General features: G+C 39.7%; 1 protein-coding gene across 3 annotated transcripts in view; it reads left to right on the top strand.

The window, feature by feature from the left end:
* Window positions 1–20,465, top strand: part of TBC1D8 (TBC1 domain family member 8) — a 61,274-nt gene that overhangs the window by 27,226 nt on the left and 13,583 nt on the right. For all 3 annotated transcript variants that reach the window (XM_006261422.3, XM_019485061.2, XM_014600471.3), the window contains 5 exons: window positions 4,813–5,053; window positions 13,557–13,764; window positions 15,837–16,031; window positions 17,525–17,701; window positions 19,505–19,655. In XM_006261422.3, coding sequence (XP_006261484.1) covers window positions 4,813–5,053; window positions 13,557–13,764; window positions 15,837–16,031; window positions 17,525–17,701; window positions 19,505–19,655 — 972 coding nt within the window. The remainder of the gene's footprint in view (window positions 1–4,812; window positions 5,054–13,556; window positions 13,765–15,836; window positions 16,032–17,524; window positions 17,702–19,504; window positions 19,656–20,465) is intronic.

The raw sequence follows: 20,465 nt of genomic DNA, 5'->3' as shown, positions 1-20,465 counted from the left end.
TATGAAACAAACTCGATTTGAGTTTAGTTGTCACTTCATTATTCATTTCATGTTCACCTGGAACTTTCTAAGTATGAAAGCTTTCTGTAAGCGTGTGCAAACACAGTTGCCGAAGTTTTACTTTTTTCCGAATGTGGAGTGGCCTTTGGCGACATTCATGTGATGAATGGCTGGAAAATGATCTGCCCTAAAAACATGTAAAACAGCTCAAATCTCAGGGTAGCCGTAGAAAGCTTCAACGTTCTACAGATTTTAACACCTATTTTTAATGCAGAATGTGGGCACTTTGAAACAGCCCTTCCTACATATATTCATACACAATAATAGCCACTGTTTGTACAACTCCAGTTAGTACACAGGCACGCATGCAAAGGAACGTAAGTTGACTATGGAACCCTTTTTCTAGAAGTGTGCTACTTCAGCTGTGGCTTGACAATAAAGTAATAAACCTAAAGTTATGTCTGGTGCTTCATGTGGAGGGGTGAAAGGTGCAAATTGGTATTTTCAAATTAAAAAGGTCCAGTATTTGTACTGGAGCCTTTCGGGTTTTGGAATCACAGTTCTAAGCAAGCCTCTCTAAACTTTTCACTTCTATATTTTTCACATAGTTGAGAAATTTGTTTAAGAAAATTATTTATAAGAAACCAGTACAAAAGATATGGTCCTCTGTTTCCATTAAAGTCCCAGGGGAGTGTTCATCTGAGAACCCTATCATAACTAGCCCAGAAGTTGGAAAGTATAATCGAAATCCACCCATTTGACTACATAGCTTTTCTTTGCAGGCGTGGGGGTTATGCCCTTGAATGGCTTTGTAGCAACTCCTGTAAATCCCACTACCTCTCCAGTACTAATAGCAAAACGCAACTAAGAAATCATCAGTTACATTCTAATACCTCTGAAGGTTTTTATTGTTCATGGGCCAAGTTGTGACCAGGCGGCCACTTTTAAAAATATTTTATTTACAGTTCTGAAGTTGAACTAGAGAATGTACTAATGTATAAAACAGACTTGTGATATCTAGGAAGAAAAAACACCTAGAGGTTTTTTTATTTTCTGTTTTGAAGTAAATGGAAATTGGAATTCATTGTTAATGCAAAAGTTGTATGTGATTTGGAAGAAATGTAAAGCAGAGATTCTGATCTATTGTTAGCTCAGTCTGTTTACATATCTCGGCTTTCTGTCTGGCGTTGCATGATGGGATCCTTGATAAAAGATTCTCTTTATCCATAGTTTTCCTCAGTTAAGGTTTAATGAGACCTGCTCTAGAAAGAAACAATTTGTATTCTTACAAATCAAAGCAGAAAGAAAAACTCCTTGATATTATGCCAACAACTTTATTTATATCAGGGCTCTTCAGCTGGGGACCCACAGGCCACATGCAGCCCATGAAGGGTCAGCGCAGAGCCCATCCCACAAAGCTGCTGTTGCAATGGTAGTTGGAGTCTCTGGGGCAAAGCAATGCAGTGGGGGACCTGGTGAAGTCACAGTCTCCATGGCTGCAGCAGCAGGGAGGCTTGGGCAGGGGATTTGTGTTGCTCATACAGGTAGTGGTGGCAGGGAGAGAATTGCCTGCACTGTAGCAATGAAGGGGAAAGTGGAGGGTGGGGGAAGACTCATGTGGCAGTGGTGGTGGCAGGGATCCTCATGCTGCTTGTGTAGCAGCAGGGGCAGGGTTTGCACACAACTATGGGCCCCCATAGCATACATCCCGCATAGGCATGGCCCAGGGCCTGTGGCCTGTATGGCTTGTGGCCTCCAGCCACCCTGAAGGTGGACAGCCCTGAGTTATGTAATACTGGAGAGGGGTGAAGGGAAGAGACATAATCAAGTCCTATTGTGTAATAAGAAATAACCCCTAATTACCGTTACTGTTACTCAGCTAGTAAAAAACCTCTTAAAATACCATTAAAACACTTTATTAAAATGCAGAATTAAAGAATCAAATTTATTTCACACTTGTGATTACTTCTGTTTTGGGCAATGATAATAAATTGCTCATTTACTTTTATAGTTGGTTTCACTGCCTGGTATCCTACAGCTTTTCATTAATTAGTTGGCTAAGTGCTTGGAAATGCAAATGAAAAACCAAGCCATTTTGGTTAACTTAAAAAAACCAGAAACCAAGCTTGACCTCTCTAAGCTTGAGCCTAAACTTCAGTGGTAATGCTTGTTTAATGCAGAAACAATAGTTGTACCCATTCTTAAAGGTGGCATTTACAAAACAATTTGATCTGCCCTAAAAACAAAATGATCTGCCCTAAAAACATGTAAAACAGCTCAAATCTCAGGGTAGCTGTAGAAAGCTTCAACGTTCTACAGATTTTAACACCTATTCAAAACAATTTGAAATTTATTTTTTTCATGTTAATCAATGGTTCAAGCTATACTGAGTAGTTCAGGTTTAGCTACCATACCTTATATTTGAGAATTTTGCTCAGTTTTTAAAACAAAACAAGGAATTAATTATGCTCGTTTTCATCCAATAGTCACGAAGTAGCCTTGGTTGAGTCTTGTGACTGTATAAAATAATGTCAATAGATATAAGTTGTTGCCTCATTAAATGTAACTGCTGGGAAAAGAGCAGGCTATGAATTATAAAACCTGAGGAAGTGAATCTTTTATAGACGTTTTAATTTTATTCTGTTGAAATCTATTTAATCCTCTGGACTAAACCATGGGAAGAATGTTACATCTCTCAGTTCTGACCAGAAAACCCTCTTAATTTCTTGTTATGACTTTGGGGAATTTTAGGTGACTGTACAGTACTTTGAGCCTATTTCAACATTAAGTGCCCTTATGGAATTAGGAAGCTGTATCAAAATATTTAGGCATGCCAGCCTTTTGGATTTCTAATTTGTTTAAAGGGATACTGGCAAGTTGCCTTCATAGTTTTTAATTGAGTGTTCATATTTTAAAACTGAAAATACTGCATCATATCACATTGCTGGTTTGGGGCTTTTTACAACAGTATGCTCCCCTTTTGCTTTGGAGTAAAAACCTACCTGGTCCTAAATTCTCTGTGAATAGTGCTATTTATAGTCCTGTACAGTCAGTCATGGCTTCCTTGACTGTCTTGCCTGTGCAGAACTAATATATTTTGGCCATTAATTTGTGTGTGGTTATATAGTTTTGCTATATTTAAGTAAGAATAGTTAGGATATGGAATCGTTCTTGACAAGGTTGTGATTGGAATTACTATAGAAGACCCAGCTGGGGTATTGTTAAATATAATTAGTAATCATGAGCATGGCTTGTATAACAAAAGAATTCAAGGCAATGTTTTCTGTTCTTGCCTTTTTATGATTTTATTGTCATAAAGGGACTGGCCTAGAATATTGGTGGCATATTTTCTCTATTTTTTGGCAAAGAGATTCCAGGGTAAGCTTCCAGTAGTTGTTAACTCAAGTGGAAATCTAATTTATTTTCAAGTGTTTTTCAGCATGATTGCCTTGTGCCTTTCCTGGAAGAGGCAAATAATATTCTTCCATGGTCATCCAGCATACACTGATCCTTTTTTACTTTCTCGTGACTTGCATGGCTTAACAAAATGTTTTGGTATAAAGAACACTTCCATATGTTTTTTCCTTGAACCCTTTATGGATTTTGTGATACGCTAGTGATGTTTCTGGGGAAAAAAACCCCCACGCTATGCAATTTACTTAATAGCAAAATAGCAAGGTTTATATGCCTAATTAACTTTTTTCAGAATTACATTTATATTGAGAGTTCATCCCTTTCCATACCTCCATGTGGAAACCATTTATGTATTTGTGCAGCGTTTACACTTCAGTTAGACAAATGAGACGCCTACATGAATATTTTATTATATTGCGTATTTCCTGAAGACATGGTCTCTGCAGGAGTTAGAATCTTTCTTAAGGCTTAATTTTAATATTGATTTGGTGACCTTTTTTTTTTTTTTTAAATTTGTGAAAGAGTCTCAGTCTCTTAGTCTTCAAAAGGTATTCAGGTTGTAGCCATATTGGTCTAGAGGGAAGGGCAATCAGGACTCATAGTAGAGAGGATATCTTTTATTAGACCACCAAGATTTTTGCAAAAAAAAAATCTTCAATTAAAGATGTCTTTATTTATTTATTTTAAATCTTGGTGGTCTAATAAAGATATCATCTCTACTACGAGTCCTGATTGCTTTCAGTCTGCAGAAGATACTTCTGCTGTACTGTTGATGCACATCAAACTATTGGGTCAATATTTACATGAGAATGTGATAGTAGGAACCTTCTGTACCATGCATATGAGGTGCTAAATTTCTCTGTTACTCCCACTTCCACATTGGATTGGAAGGTCACTCAGCTTACTTCTGTTTCTACTCAAATAACATCAATTATAGAAGCAAGCTAGCTTGCTGTTTCCCTGAAAATGTCCAGGACAGAAGGCAGTCAGTTTTTCACCTTCCTCAAAGTCTTGCTTCCAGCAGGGTAGATGAACCAAAGATCTTTTTTGCTTAGTTCTTATATTAGCTGTTTCTGCAGAGGGGAAGTAAAAAGAGGGCTACAGAGTCTCCTTTTTACAGAAGCTTTGAGCAGAGCTTATGATGCTTATTTTGTGGAGATAAGATTCATCGGTCTGTCACCTTTCATGAATGATAAAGTTTTAGGGGAGAGGGAAGTTTTGTGTTTGGTATATGAGAGAATAAGCAGTGGGTACATATTAGGCACTTTATTTATATGGATAGGTCAGACCTTTTAACTTGTTAACAATTTCTGTTCTGACTGTTAATGCTTGTATCTGAAATCAGGAAGAAGTTTAAACTCTGTTCCTCAGAGGTTTTTGTTCTTTCTTAAACGGCAGTAAAACTTATAATTCCCTGGGTTGATGTCCAGAAGCTGGAAAGAACCTCCAATGTCATCATGACTGATATCATTCGTATCACCACTCCAAGCAAAGAACGTGACTTCTCTCTGTTTCTTAATATTGATGAGGCATTCAGAATAATGGAGCAGCTGGCAGATGTAACGCTCCGAAGACTACTTGATAATGAAATCTTTGAACTGGATCCAGGCCTCCAGGATCCTACTCAAATTACAAAGAGGTAAAAAAATAAAATTGTTTCTGCTTCTGCTAGTAGAATTATAGTAGTGGACTTTGCATTTTGTAGTACTGCTTTTGCTTCATAAGCTTGGTAAAATTTAAATGAAGTTATTTTGAGAAAACACAACTAATCATAATCTATGGGAGTTGATAAAATAGACATTTCAACTTGCATGCACCCTATTGGGAATGGTGTGTGCAGGTCACACAGCTAATGTTTGTACTTTCCTGAAGCACATGCTGTTTATTTCCTTTTAAAAGTACCGTTCATTGTTTAAAGGTAAATTCCAATAAGAGACAATTTCACTTTCCTTCAGTGGAAGCAGTCTTTTGTGTTGTTCTTAGTTCTGTGTGTAGTTTCCAAGTGCTGATGAGTCGAGAGAACTATTGCTCGTAATCATATTGTCTTGCACTTCTGACACGTGGAAAGTCCCCGTGCTATAGTCGCTATTACTGAATTAAGGGAGGAGTTCTGGGATCAAAACAGACCCTGATGGGAGAGTAGCAGAGTGTTGTCAGTACTGCACAGTAGCTTCTATTTCAGACAACCTTCAAATGCATAAACTGTATGTGAGAGGCAAGGATTTTTGTGGGTAATATTTTATTGCACATTGATTCCTTCCTCACTACTGAAATGCAGTTGAATCTATGTGCGGGGGTGGGGTGGGGGGATCAATATCATTCTGTCCCAGTAATGCTACACAAGACACTTTGATTTTCTGGTGTTTTTTGAGGAGGAAGTGAAACTGCAGAAGGAATTTTAGGTGGGCAGCATGTAATGGCTAAATATGGGATTTGCCTAGGGCACCAGTGTTGACACTGGTGTAACATGCTTTGTGGATGAGTGGAATGTGAATGCAGCTTTTCCACTGTTTCTCAATCTCGTCAGCTCCTTTTGCCTCCCTCGAGATGGTGTAAAGACAACTATGCAGGCCTGCAGCTACTTCGTGGGTCATTCCAGGGTCAGATCTAAAGACTATATATAAATGCAATTCCTTTGATCTGGCAGCAAAACTATATGCCCTCTTGCATTCCTCATGCCACTCAAGTGAATAATTTGTGCATGGCTTCAGGTTGAGAGGAGGAGGTTTTGCTGACGATAATACAGGTGCACAGTAACTGCTTTCCTTTATTAATCAGTCTCGGAGGGTGTTTCTGCAATTTTACTGAATAAACATTCTTCATTCCAAAACCCAGGAAATGTGCTATATAAACTCTATTAGTAATTGGTGTTCTTGTACCCACTATTCCTTGGCATTTTATATTTCAACTCGTTGAGTGAAATCCTGGCCCAATATATCACTAAAATAGATTTTCTGCAGTCTGTAAGCTGATACAAGCAATACACTGCAACACTTAGAACTTTTTCTTTAGTGATGCCAGAGCTTTTTTTTAAAACAAAAACATGAGGAAGAGTGTTAAAAAGTGCTTAAACAGATATTTTTTTGCGGTTGTAGGCCTAAAAGATTTTTTTTCCCCCTTGGTAATTTAATGTATGTGCTCTGACTAAGGAATCAGTTATTTCTGCCAACCCCTCTCCCCTTCTTTGTTTTCTTCTTCAACCACTATGTCTTTCCAACAACTCTTTGGACTGAAAGAGTTTTGAAATAAACTGCGCAGGGGTTATATGACAAATTTGCACAAGGGGCATTTTTTATTTTGAGAAGCACATAAATGTATCTCTTAATTCTGCCTTTTTCCCTTCCCCAAAGATTCTTTGCTTTAAAAATATTAATTGAAACAGGCTGCAGGGGGAAAAACACCTAGATGTAAATATAAATTTAATACAGTATGTGAATCTTCTGAAATATTGTCATGGGTGGGCTTTCAGAAGAATCGACCTGAAATTGTCCTTGAGGCACTTTTGAGAAGCAATGTGTGTACTAATGAATCAACAACAGAAGCACAAATAATCCCACACCTTTATGGAGGTGTATTTTCCCCCTCTCCCCTTACCTACCGGTTTTTGAAACAGAAAGCAAAATTAAAATACATTTGTAGGAGAGTTCCTTACGCTGACTTTCTCATTCTGTAATCATGCTGATGCATTGCAACTTGAGATCCTGACCAGACAGGAAAATATTGCAAATTTTGAAATCCCATTTCCTGCACATTAAACTACACAGTGACCGAGTAGGTTGCAGTTTTGTGCCCTTTGTAACAGTTTGGTAACATCTTCACAGTATGATTCAGCAAGACTGAACAGTGGATAAATGTGCTAATGCTAATGAGATATTTAGGTTGAAACTTATTTTTTGAATTGTTGTAACAGTTCAGGAAATACCAGTTTTCACTTGATTTTTTTCCCCCCCTCCTTTGTTCTGTCCTTGAAATTCATATGCCTGTTTTGAAAGAAAATAGTAGACCATATATCTTAGGTATCAGGCATATATTGTAAACCCCCCCCCCCCCCCCCAAAAAAAAAAAAAAAACAAACCCAAGAAAACAACTGCTACCTCAAATTAGACTCTCCTTTTTAACACTTGTTTTGTTGGATGTGATGTAACAAGCTATGTTGTTTTGTGTTCATTCCCTTTTTCTTACCAAAAAAAGGTATACTGGTACGTATTTTTCTGAAAGGAGGGAGCATTTGTGTAGAAGATCTTAATAGCCCGTCTTTTGTGCTCTGAAAACAGAAACTTTTTAATTATAGCTGGTGTTCAAGAGCTTCCTGTTGTCATCACACTGAGAAAAAGTCCAGCCCTCAACCTTTTTACTTCTGTAGTAGTTCTGCAATTTTTGGCGGACCAAGTGGTTGCAGAAGTAGGCCTAGAATATATGACCCAAGTAATATTATGGCTAAGTGTCAAACTACATTTTCATTTTGATTTATGAAAGGATAACATATATATCAGTGGGTCACAGAGGGATTAGTAGCTATTTAATTGCTCTGGAAAGCAAAGTGAAGCTGTGGCACTTGATAACCGCAGATACTGAAGTGGCATGAGTTGCATTGGCACCTAGGACACCTCTTTTAATAGAGAGAGAGAGAGAAAACAAATTCTAGTTACTACTTTTTTTAGCTTTCTATTTCTGTTTCTTTCATGATGCATCTAGCACAAGTCTTAATTGGAGAAATAGCCTGAGCAGAAATGATATTGAGCGCACACAGGACATTATGGTGCGCTGGGAGAAGACATTTCTAAGGGCCATAACTGCCTTGAAGTCTTTCTTAAGGTGTAAATTATGAGTTGCCAATCCAGAGTACTTGAAGCAAAATGTTTTGTGATAGTAAACAAGTGTTAAAGAATTGTTAACACTCCAACCTGAATGGAAACTGTTTGAATTAGTTTACACCACAAATGTCGTAGTGTTGGGGTGACTTAGTCATGACGGTCCAGGAAATATGCTTTGCATTTCAAAACCGTGTCTAAACCTATCCCAAACTGGTCCAGTGAAAGATAACGCACACCTAAAAATCCATGTCACATATATCACTTGAATCCATATCATTTCTTCGGAAAGGAAAACAACAATCATTCAGTTGTATTTTCCAATTTATACCCATAAAATCCATGTGGTCAGAGGGACTTGATGTTCCTGTATTGCATGAAACACTTATAGCTAGATATAATATAGTACTGTGTTTCATTCTTTTAAGAGATCTCTTAAGGTTTCAGCACTTGACTTGGGGGAGGCAAGAGGGAAAGGTGGGGATATCTTGTTCAGGGAAAAATCCTGCATAACTTTTCGATATTTACGCACAGAACACTGGCTCTGTTTGTATCTGTAGCTGCATTCGTGCTTTGTGAATAGCCTGTGATTCAACAAATCAGATTTAGCCAAGATGACTTTTATTTTGGGGTATAAAATAAAGGAAACATATATTTGGCAGCAATGACTCAATCTGAATACTTCAGATACTATTAGCCATTATTTTGTCTCTCGTATGTGCATTGTTTAAATAAAACCCTTTTAGAAGGTAGATTTTAAGGTGCATAGTAGGAGCTATTACATTTCAGCCTTGGTAGTTGACTTGCTATGCTCAAATCGAAGAGGATCCTGGACTCCAGTAATGTGCAAATGCTTTTGTGAGAAAAGGTAGCATTTGATAAAAGTGGGAACACTGGGCAGAACTGGGATGGCTTGCATGAGGTCAGAAGACTTGGCAGGCTAGCCCATGACATTAGAAAGCCACCGGGGAAGTGGAGGATCTTCAGTGCACACTTGAACATTTCAGTTTGGGTCCCCTTCCAGTCTGAATCATTTTAACCTCTTACCAGTGGTAATGGGATCATTACTGAGCAACTTTGAGATAGTTAATGCCGTGAGCTCACTTCTGTTTGTACCATATAGCAGGTTACTGTCCCATTTCAGGAGCTGACTTTGTATTACACCTTATCTTAAAGTACGGTGCACATCTTACATGTTGCAGTTTAATGTGGATACCCTTATGAAGGGATGGCTTGTTGAGTGGTAGTTGTATAGAATTCATCCACCTGAAAAGAAATGCTGTCCGTTAGTGCAGCTTCTGACTCTTTGCACCTGGGTCCAAGTTTGTGAATACTGACAGTCTTTCATTCTTGTGTTTCCACTCTTTCTGATTGTTTCCTGGATTCCACATTCTCCAAAGCTGGCTTCTGTCTCGGCATTTTTCTTTACAGCAGTAGTGGATAAGGTGTGGTCTCCTTTGGCACCACTCTCTGATCCTGTTTTGTGAGTCATTCGGGATAGGCAGTTGCAATCATGTTAAAATTGGCCTCCTTTCCCAGTTCTGGGAGGCTAATGTGTACCAACTTTCTCCGTTAATGGATTTTTTTTTTTTGGTGTTGCACTGCTTGTTGTCATGCCATGAGGAAAGCCATTTGTACATTTAGATTGGCTTTAAAGTGGAAAGAAATTCTAAGCTGAGAGAGGGGCATGGATACGGAGCTAGGGGACTATGACAAAAGATTTCAAAATGCTTCAGGACCTTTTTTGGTTGAGATGCCCAGCATCTCTCTGTGGTCATGTCTCTTTACTTAAATTACTGCCCTTCCTCCACAGTAACAAAACTCTAGCCAGACATCCAGTAGCTTAGAAGGATCCAAACACATATTTTCTTATCTCACTGAAACTGATTGCAGTGAGAGTGATCAATATTTGCCTGGTACCAGGCTCAGCAGTAGGATTTTTTTTATTGTTAATTTGTGCAACTTCTATGACACTTCAGATGCACTAGATTTATTTTCCTTTCTTGATTGGGCATGCCATGTGTGCACATGCGCTCATTAACTGAAGTTCAGTTGAAAACTTGTACTAAAGCTATGTGCATAATAGAGGATTTCCATGCTTAACTTTGGTTTTGTACAGCGCTGCGCCAGGAATCAGGACAGATCTGGGGTCAATTTTTAGCTTTACTGTAAATCTCCTTTGCAATCTAGAGACAATAACACCTTTTCATTTCTTCTCCATCTGTAAAATGGGAATAACTGAGCATCCTTTCTCCTACAGACATCTTTCCTTGACTAGAAAGAGGGAGAAAATGCACACAAAATAGCATTCAGAAGCTCCAGCTGGGTTAGAGAGATGACTATACCCAACTACTACTGAAAGTGTGCTTATTTTCTTGTTTTGACTTTGTTCATCAGGTGTTTACCACAACTGAGCCATATTCAGGCTAGTGGCCACAGTTTTCCTCCATCATTAATTTAGCAGGGAGGGCAAATTGGGGGAAAGCAGTGTTTTGATACCCAATGACAAACATAGACTGAAAGTCTTAGGCTGGTTTTCTCTTGGGTCCCACTTGTAACCCCACTGTCCCCCTCCCCGTGCTGATCGCTTCCTTTCTACCTTGCTTCTCCCTACGCTTCTCTAACATTCCCTCCTATGGTTTTTTTTTTTTCCATCTGCTTGGGTCCAGCACCACTCCTATATGGATCAACTATTCCCTTCAGTGTGACTGTTACTCTGACCGCCCTTATACTTTTACTATTATAACCCCAAACCTACTATCCCAGCTCCAGCTTCCTCTGGCACTGGTGTGAATGGGGGACATAAGGAAGTAGCAGGGCTCTGAGGGGTTCATATGCTGATCTGAGGCATATGTAGAGTGGCACTGGACAGTAGAGTCCCTGTCCCGGATCTGGGATTGATGTTTGGACTCAGTAGAGTCCTTGTCCTTGTCCCAGATCTGGGATTGATGTGTGGGGAGGAGATTCCACGCAGCTATTTGCAGAATAAGGGGCTTAGAGAAGGGTGAAATAGCCCCGACTTCAACTGCATGCGAACACTGGAAACTCTCTTGTTTCACCGGAGCCAAGTTTCGTTGTATGTGTATGTTTGTTCTTTTTAGAGATGTTGTTTTGGACATGTACCAGCTGGAATTACCCTGGAGGGAGCAGGAAACTGAGGCAAAGGAACCCCTTGCCCAAAGGACCATAAATCTGGGCCACTGACCTGACCCTGCATCCTGAGGAGGTGCAAAGACTTCCAAAACACTTGGAGTCAATGTGTAGACTTTTGGAGCACTTTTTACTAGCAAGCAAATTTCTACCATAACTATAGCAAAGCTGCCATTCCACTATATACAATCCTTATTTTTAATCTCCAGGTTTGGAAGATGCAGAACTGATAGCGTCAGTGGGTCACTTACCTTCTCAGCATAGGAACTAGGAGAAAACATGGCCTTACACAGACCTGGCTGCCGAGGCTATCACTAGCATTCATCTGTGCTGTGCCGAAATGGAAAATATTTTTGTGCTGAGCTAACTGAGAGGCATATCCTGATCCAGCCTCGTCATAATAGCAGATCACTGCATGCACTTATCAGAGTCTCTTTGCCTGTGGAAATTTTGATCTTAAACTAACCTTTGTCTTCCTCTATAAAAAAAAAAAAAATGTTCCCCTGTTCTTTTTTTTTTTAATCAATCGGAGCCTTTTTGGATTACCTGGATAACTGTTTGGATAACCGTTTTCCTTGGATAACCTGAGGAATGAAGATAATAGATCAAAAATGCTGGTCAAGTGTATTCTGTCTTTTCTGTGTTAGCTAGAGAGCCTCCCTTCCCCTTTTCTCCCAGTTTTATTTTCAGGTTCCTCTCTCCTCATATCACACAGCTTCACTTTTTCACAGGCAAGCCTTAAATAGCTGCATGAAACCTCTTCCCCACACATCAATCCGAGATCTGGGACAAATACTCTACATCTTTTACTTTCCTGCCTTAGATCAGCAAATGAAAAGGGACTTGCCTCATTTATTGTGAGACAGCATGCTGTGTAACCTTTTTACACCTAAATAACCTGGTCAGAAGGGCCTTTTTTGCTCTGCTGCTTCTTGCTTTGCCAGTGCACAGTAGAGGGAGCCACTCCCTCCATGCAGCCCACGTTTTGAATTCTTTCTGTCTTCCCTGTTGCCCTAAGGTGAGCTGTGCCAGGAAAACCCATCTTGTAAAGAGGATCGTAGAACTTAACCTCCAACAGCTTAATACTAATAAATAAGCATGAATTTTGTCTGTTCTTTTGGAAACCTTCAGTTTTGGGGCTTTGCCTCACTGGAGCTATCATATGCAGTGTAATAACCAGGGCCCTGTAGATAAGGACATATGTTGTATGGTTTTAGGAGCTGCTGTGGAATGGTTCATTTGAAAATCTTCTGCATAACTAAGGTTCAGAAACTTACTGTTCATATTTTTAAAAAGTATTTTTGACTTTGTTTGTGTATACATGCTCTCCAGTTGTAGGAGGAAGGTGGGGATGGGGAGAGGGGAGCCTTTCAAACCCTAGCTGAAAGGCAACCCACATCTGCAAGTGGTGTTCACGTTCTCTGACTCATCTCAATGGCTGTTAACTCTGAAGCTTACTGATGACACTTTCAATGTCATTTTTAGATAACTGTTTTGCTGCTGTTCTCTGTAGCAGAAGTATCAGGCTAATGTGCGCATCAGTCCTTTTTGGATCCAGGTGCAGGTATCTAGACTTGGCAGTGGAAAGCTGCTTATATTGCTGGGGAATTCAGGACTCCCAAATTGTCAAAATAAAAAATCCTCATCAACTTCCTGCTTTCCTGAGAAGGGGAAGAGAAAGGGATGCTTACTAAAACTAAAAGCCTCCTTGGTTGTCTTCTGGGACTGCCAAACAATTGCTGAACCCAACAGTAGCAGGAACCACTGCTACAAAGCCTCTGCCCCCTTCTCCCCTGCACCAAGGTTACAGATCTCCAGTTTAACTCCTAGCCTGCCATAGGTTTTGGCAGTGAAGAGACAACATACATTTATTTGTATTCTCTCCCTTTTTAGGTAGGAACCTTGCTTTTTCCTTTAATGATCAAGTGCTTAAGTGCTGATAAATTATTCTGTGCTTAGACATTCATAATCCCTACAGCCATGTGTATTAAAGGATGTGGGTAGCAACAAAGCTTGCTGCATGCGGCACCCTGATTCCACATTATATATTCTTGGTGATTTTTTTTTTTTTGTAGATAATTGCATCTGGACTCAAAGCTTTGATGTTTGGATTCAAGCTTTTTTAAAACTTTAATTTCCTGTTATGTCTCTCCTGCTCCCAACTCCTGCTTCTATTAAAAGGGATCTGGAAGCCAGAGCACAGAATGAGTTTTTCCGGGCCTTCTTCAGGCTGCCAAGGAAGGAGATGGTACATGAAGTTTTGGACTGTTCTCTGTGGACTCCATTTAGTCGCTGTCACACAGCAGGAAGGATGTATGCTTCAGACAGCTATATCTGCTTCACCAGCAAAGAAAGTGGCTGCTGTGATGTTCTTATCCCACTTGGAGAGGTAGAATTTGATTTTCTTTTTCCATTTTATATCTTGCGTGTGGTTTTCTGCTGATCCAGATCTCTACTGTCAATTAAATGATTGCCTTGCAAAAAACTTTAGCGGGGTGTGTGTGTGTGTGTGTGTGTGTGTGTGTGTGTGTGTGTGTAAGGCATGCATACATGAGAGGAGGAGGGTTACAAGGCTTGTTCTGGGCCTAGAAGAGGAATTCCTGAAAGTGGAATTCAATAAGGCAACACACTAATCAAAATGTAGGCTAGCCAGCTAATATAGCATGACACAATAACGAGGAATCTTGCAAAACAAGATGATCTGCTTGAGAAATGGTGTTGCCCCATCTTTTTTTATATGGATAAAAGCTCTTTCTTAGTCCCCTTCATTAGGTAGAGGGGATGTTCCCAGCTGGAAGCATGAGTATTAAGAGTTTCAGTATTGGGAATTTTGTAATTTGTTAACAGTCTGTAGAGATTGGGGTTTGGTGTTGCTGGATGCCAGACAGAGATATGGATGACAGTGACATGGTTCCCTCTGTTATTGACTCTGACTCTATGTATAAAAGAATATAGGCACACTCTGTGCATAATCTTCCCCCACCAAGCCTATGATCCTTCCACAAAGTCATAGAACACCAGGAGCTGGGGTCTCTGGAGAACAGATCTGCATAGGTTGCAAGGGTGTATTCATGGGGAGGAGATAAAGGGGGCAACAAATGCATGTCTGTTTGACAGTGGAGGCATTGAGTGTTGCCCCACCTGACAGAATGATACAGAAGAGACTTGGGATGGAGTTTCCAGTCTCTGCCTTATTTTAGGCTATCCAGTGCCTATGGTATAGGATTCATGCTACAGATCCTGTTTAGAAGTTACCCTTGTTTTAAAAAAATCTAGTTCACCAGTCACCCATATTTATAACATACTAACAGGATATTCAAGTCCTTTCAGTGACTTGTATTTTTTTTACCTACAGATTTTTATAACCAAAATTGGTGTTTGTCTGATGGAACTGTATTCTGTTTTCATCAGAATCCCTGGCTGGCACTTTCCACTCACCACAAATGGTCTAGCTTTCAATTAATAAGAGGATGTCAGGATTTCTAATTAGTCTGTCTCCGTTTTAATAGCAAATTACACTGCTAGTTACCTATTTTTAATGTACTAGAGTGGCATATGACTTGGGTTTGTTTTGGGGTTTTTTTTAATATATATTTCAACTCCTTTGTACTAATTCAGAAACTTTACTGAATCCAGCTAACTAATTTGTAATAAATTCTTTCTTATTGTTCTTCTACAAACTCTTAGGTTGCCTATTTTTTGAGCTTTTTTTGATCAGTGTGTGTTCAGTTGTGATTGCTTAATAGATCTGACTTTGGGGCTCAAACAACAATAGCACAACACCCAAATGATATCCTGAGTCTAATGACTTCTCTTCCAGTGACGGTCTTTGAAAGTGTACACGAAATGTAGATGCTATATGGTATACAGTTGAGGGTGAAAGCTTTTAATTTTGCTGAGTGTCCAACAGTTCTGTTTAATGGTGTCATTCTGTGCCACTGGGCTAAAATTCCTCATTTTTTAAGAATTTGCTTGTGCTGATCCCATTCTAGTTCTCATTTTAAGTTTTTTGTATTCAATATTGCCTCCAAAAAAAAGTTGATGGGGAAGGTTTGCAAAAGAGCTTTCTGATTTTGGATAATTTTGTTTTATGGGAGGGGTAAGGAGTGTCTAGTCCAAGACACTTAAATAGGATTGAAATTAAGAGGGCAGATACCCAGGAGTTTTGTTAATTTGGATCCCTTTAAGTTTTTCAAGTGAGCTTTCAAAATCACTAGTGGCAGTAACTGAGGTTTTCTGGAGACCTTAGACTGAAGCAGGGAGGTGAAATAATTATTGATCTCTCTAATTTTATTTCAGAATTCTGCTTTGTAAGACATGTCTCGTCAAGAAAAGGCAGTCTTGAGTAGTGGTAGCAATACGTGCCATTTTGTACATTTCAACATGCAAACAAGTGTATCAAGGCATTGCTGTGAATGTGGGGATGATGGTAATGCATTTTGCATTATGTTTCTGGAACAGGTGGTCAGCATCGAGAAGATGGAAGATACCAGCCTCCTCCCTAATCCAATCATTATTAGTATAAGGAGCAAAATGGCCTTTCAGTTCATTGAACTGAAGGACAGGGACAGCTTGGTGGAGAACCTGCTTCAGAGACTAAAGCAAGTCAATGCTGGCAACCCAGTATACTACAACAGCCTGAAAAATAAGGACACGGTACTAAGCTTTTGTATTGCACACTGCTTGTTGGTGATATTTGGCTATTTGTCTGTCATCCTGTATCCTTCCGTTCAAAATTTTAACTGGAGCAGAAAATTGGTCAGAAGCTTGCTGTTAGTGCCATTTACTAGTAATTTGTGTTTTAAAGTAACTATTTATTTGTATCAGGTGGCTATTCCTTTGTGCTAAGTCAGATATGGTAGGTACTGAATACAGCTAACTATAATAAATTCTTTCTTATTGTTCTTCTACAAGCTGTCAGGATGCCTATGCTTTGAGCATTTTATAGATGCACAGAACAAATACAGATGAGCAAGCATGTCCTGAAAACATAGCTGTTTATAGTTCAAAATGTTTTCTTGGGACAATCCACAAGAGGATCTGAGATGCTAGGAGTTACCTAAAAGAAGGTGGAGGGAGCAGGGCATTCTTGGTATTCTTAGGAATGATGGGAGATTTCAGTATGCTCCTTTTTGAAGGGCATACTGACTGGGGGTGTAGCTAAAAGTATTAGAAGCTGAGAAACCCCATCCTTCAGATAACTTTGCCCAAAGTTTTATTGCCCTGGGAAAAGTCTAGTGGTGGTGAATTCCAACTCCTGCATTTTCGGAAAACAGCATTCTATTGTGTTTCTCTGCTCTCATGCCTCTAGGAAGCATCTCCCACATGTTTTCTCCTTTTCTTAGTAGCAAGAGGTGTGGAAATGTTGCCATTGTCCTGCCTGTTGGGAGATCCCAGGCTTCTCCAACTCTGCCCTCTGTTTTTTCTCCCTTACCCATTCCTCTAGGTGACGCTGTCTACAGCCTGCCTATTTCCCAGTGTGCCCCTTATCCTTGAAAAATCAACCTGCCTCTCAAATTTAATTTTTTTTTCTCTTCCTTCACCCTACAATTAGCTAAATAACTATTTCCTCTACTCTGGAAACTTGGCAGTTATTTGGTCAACAGTTGGCCTGTCCCCAGCTAAATCTTGACTGGCTGCCAGGATTACCAGTTCCCATGGCAGTGTCCTGGGCACCCTTCCCACCCAGTTGCTGACATTCTCCAACCTTTCCGCTGGTAGTCCCAGAACGATCTGTATGTGTCTGTTGTGGAGTAACTTGTTAAAACCTTTGAGTGTGCCAGCTAATGCCATGCTATGAAAGAATCCAGTCTTAAAAGCTGCTGGCTAACTTGGCTATGAAACAAAATAGAAAAGAACTCTTCATTTGGTCTACTTTTCCAAAAATCGTGATGCTAGACTCCAGCTATTTGATAGCAAGTGCTCAACCAAATGGTGACGGTGACTGCAATGGACTGTACTTACTGGCAGCCAAATTGTGGATTTAAGTACTTCAATTCAGTAGCCCAAGTTTGAAAAATGTAGTCCAAGATTATAGCAGAGTTGTTCAGCTTTATTAGTTCTCGTTGGCTATTGTTTGCCTTGAACGCTGTCAGTATGGAGTGGTTTTTGTTATCCTTTTGAAATTTTTCTTCAATCCTGCATTGCAGACCTCTCCCACATTTCATTCAACATCTGTGTTCAGTAACTGTGAGTCTGACAGTACAGGAATAGTGGCTTCACAAAACAGCGATGGAAATGATGGTGGAAAGGACGGCGGTCACTTGCTAAATTCAGAGGAACTGAGGTCAAACGTGGCTCAGCCAGGAACTGAAGAGTTCAGGAAGGTATGTAAAAGTGGCATGTGGCTGTGAAGTAAGATTATGACCAGGTCTTAAACAAAATACTTTTGGTCTTAAAGTATTTTTGTACCACGTTGCACACACTTTTCCCCCTCAATAAAACTGCTGCTGAATACAATAGTGTGCGTTATATGTGAGAAATATGATGAGAACAGCTTCTGCCGATTTACAGATGAAAGTAAAATCTGCACCCCTCTTAACAGGGAGCAGAACAGGAGCAGGCTTTGCTCCCTAGCTGCTGCTACTCAATTTACTAAAAGGAAAGATCCTTTTTTCTTCATTCTGCCTTTCAAAAACAAGATGCATAGTATATTCAGTCGGTATGATGCACAAAAAAACGTGACAGCTGTGGCAACTGAAACAAAATCAAATAGTTTTTTTTCCCGTTTTTAATACAGTGACAGTCTGGTGAGGTTAAGTGCGTGCGTGTGTGTGTATGTGTGTAAGCTTAAAATGTAAGCTCATTTTTTATGTTGGGTCCCTCCCCTGGCTGGTTTTTCTTTTATAAATTTATATTTATCACCCCCCACTTTCTACCCCCAAAGCTGTCTCTCTGCATCATGTCTTTCTTATCGAATGATGCTATGAAAAGAAAACAGGTGGTACCTTTTTATTTACTCTTAAATCTTCGTTAAGGAAAAACTTTTGATAGATGGGGGCCGGACCATATGTTTGTATATATTAATTGCAGTAATGACACTTATTGGACTTTGTTTTATTACTGCCTATCATCTATGATATTGTACTATAATTGTAATGGCAACCTTCATTATGACCTAATAGATTAAACAAAGATTTCAGAGTATTATGCGACACAGTTTTTGGGTTTTTTTTAAATTTTTTTTTAAGAGCTGATTTTTATATTTCCTCCAAACTCCCAGTTGATTTGCAGAGCCTAAAAATGTCAGTGCTGCTTTTGTGCAGAAATAAGTTTTTAGCTTTCTTCTTTGTGATCATTAGTAAAATCATTGTTGTAAGATACTCCAAGGTTCATCTTGTCCAATGCAGGGATGCTTTTTCTAAACTATCCCTATCAAATGCTTAACAACAAATCATTTCTGGTTTTAACAGCCTCATCTTTTGGTACTGTAAGTTCCTAGAAGGCTTTTTTGCAGCCCTTTGGTTCAGTCCATGGCAATGAGGGTTGCACTGTTGCCCAGAGTCAGTGATGAGTACAGAGCTGCTGCATCCCGCTTAGCTCTCTGATTGTTGAGTAGTCATTGTGACTTCTGGCCTCTTAATGATAGAGAACGTGAACCATGGCCGGGGTTCCCAAACCGTGGTACACGTAGCCCCGGGGGTATGCAAGACATGTCTGGGGTGTACATGGGAGGAATTGTATAATGGTGGATTTAATTTTCATTATAATAATTGGCATTTAAGGGGTTAAAATAGCAACCATATCCTGGTAGGGGCATGCGGGCAGCTGGTAAACCTGGAAGGGGCTGCTTGGGAACCCCTGAACTATGGAAGAAAATGTGGTGCACATTGCTTGTTTTTCTGCATTTTTCCAGCTGCAGAGGGGTCCTTGTCGAGCTGGGTTCTGGTCTATAGTGGGGTTCTGCCAGTCTGCTCTTGAGTGCTGGAACTGCAAAAGTTTTGCCCCAAGGGCAAAATGGATCAAGATTTGCCCATTTGATGCAGACCTCCCATGCCCGCTTCCACAATCCATGACGCACAATTCACTAATGAAAGGGACAAATCTGAAGGATTGAATTTCTTTCATGTACAAGGCCTTGAAAAACATGGGGTGTATTTTTTTTTAAAAGCTTTTTATTTTGTTTCCAGTTCAAGGAGAGAGTAAAAGAGAGTCTGTGGAATGATCATTTTGCAGAATATGGCAGAACTGTATGTATGTTTCGTACAGAGAAGATCAGAAAGCTTGTTGCCATGGGAATCCCCGAATCTTTACGAGGTGAACTCTGGCTCCTCTTTTCAGGTGAGAACTCTATAGAGGTGGTTGGCAGGAGCTAGGATCTGCATCTGAACACCGCAAAACTCCCAGCCAGGCGTGAAACCTCCAGATAGGTTTTTCAGCACAGGGGAAACGTCTTCAGGTGTTTTGGTACATGATGTACTTTAGTTGAATGGGAGCGGTAGGGGGTTGCTCAGTTGCTACAGTGATACCTACCTGGCTGGACAAAATAAGGACATTTTTATTTGCGTGTTAGAATTATTCAGTCATATACAGAAATATTTAAATAGCAGCACCTATTTCAGCAACTTAATTGGTATAAAGTGCCTTCATGTCTTAATGATGGGGCAATTAGATTGCAGCATAAATATTGATTTAAGTTTAGCTCAACCTAATTATTGCAAATTAAGTGGCATCTTGAAGTCACCCGTGCTGCAGCTTTTCAGGGAACGTTGGTAGGAGTAGTAGAAACTAGATATAGGAAAGGCCAAGCCACGTTGCTGACTGCCGTCTTCAGGCATCATTGTTCCATATAATGTGATCTTGAGGTTGTCTGAAACCCAAGTACACGTTAAACATTTTCAGTGCACAGTGTGTGTGGATATGGTGTGTATATGTAAGGCCAGTAATGCTTTCACCTGGGGATGTTGCATAGTATAAAGTCAATCCCAACCTGATTTTTTTCTTCTGTTTAGTCTTTAATTATACCTATTTCTTTTCATGGGGACTGTTGAACTTCAGAAAATCATCTCCACTGTTTTTATCTGCATTTAGGTTCAGGGCTTCACTAATTGCATGTAGTGCAATATATTACCTAATATTACGGACCTGGAA

This window comes from Alligator mississippiensis, chromosome 1 (assembly GCF_030867095.1).
Source record: "Alligator mississippiensis isolate rAllMis1 chromosome 1, rAllMis1, whole genome shotgun sequence".
NCBI lineage: Eukaryota > Metazoa > Chordata > Crocodylia > Alligatoridae > Alligator > Alligator mississippiensis.
This window is presented reverse-complemented; position numbering and strand designations above follow the sequence as displayed.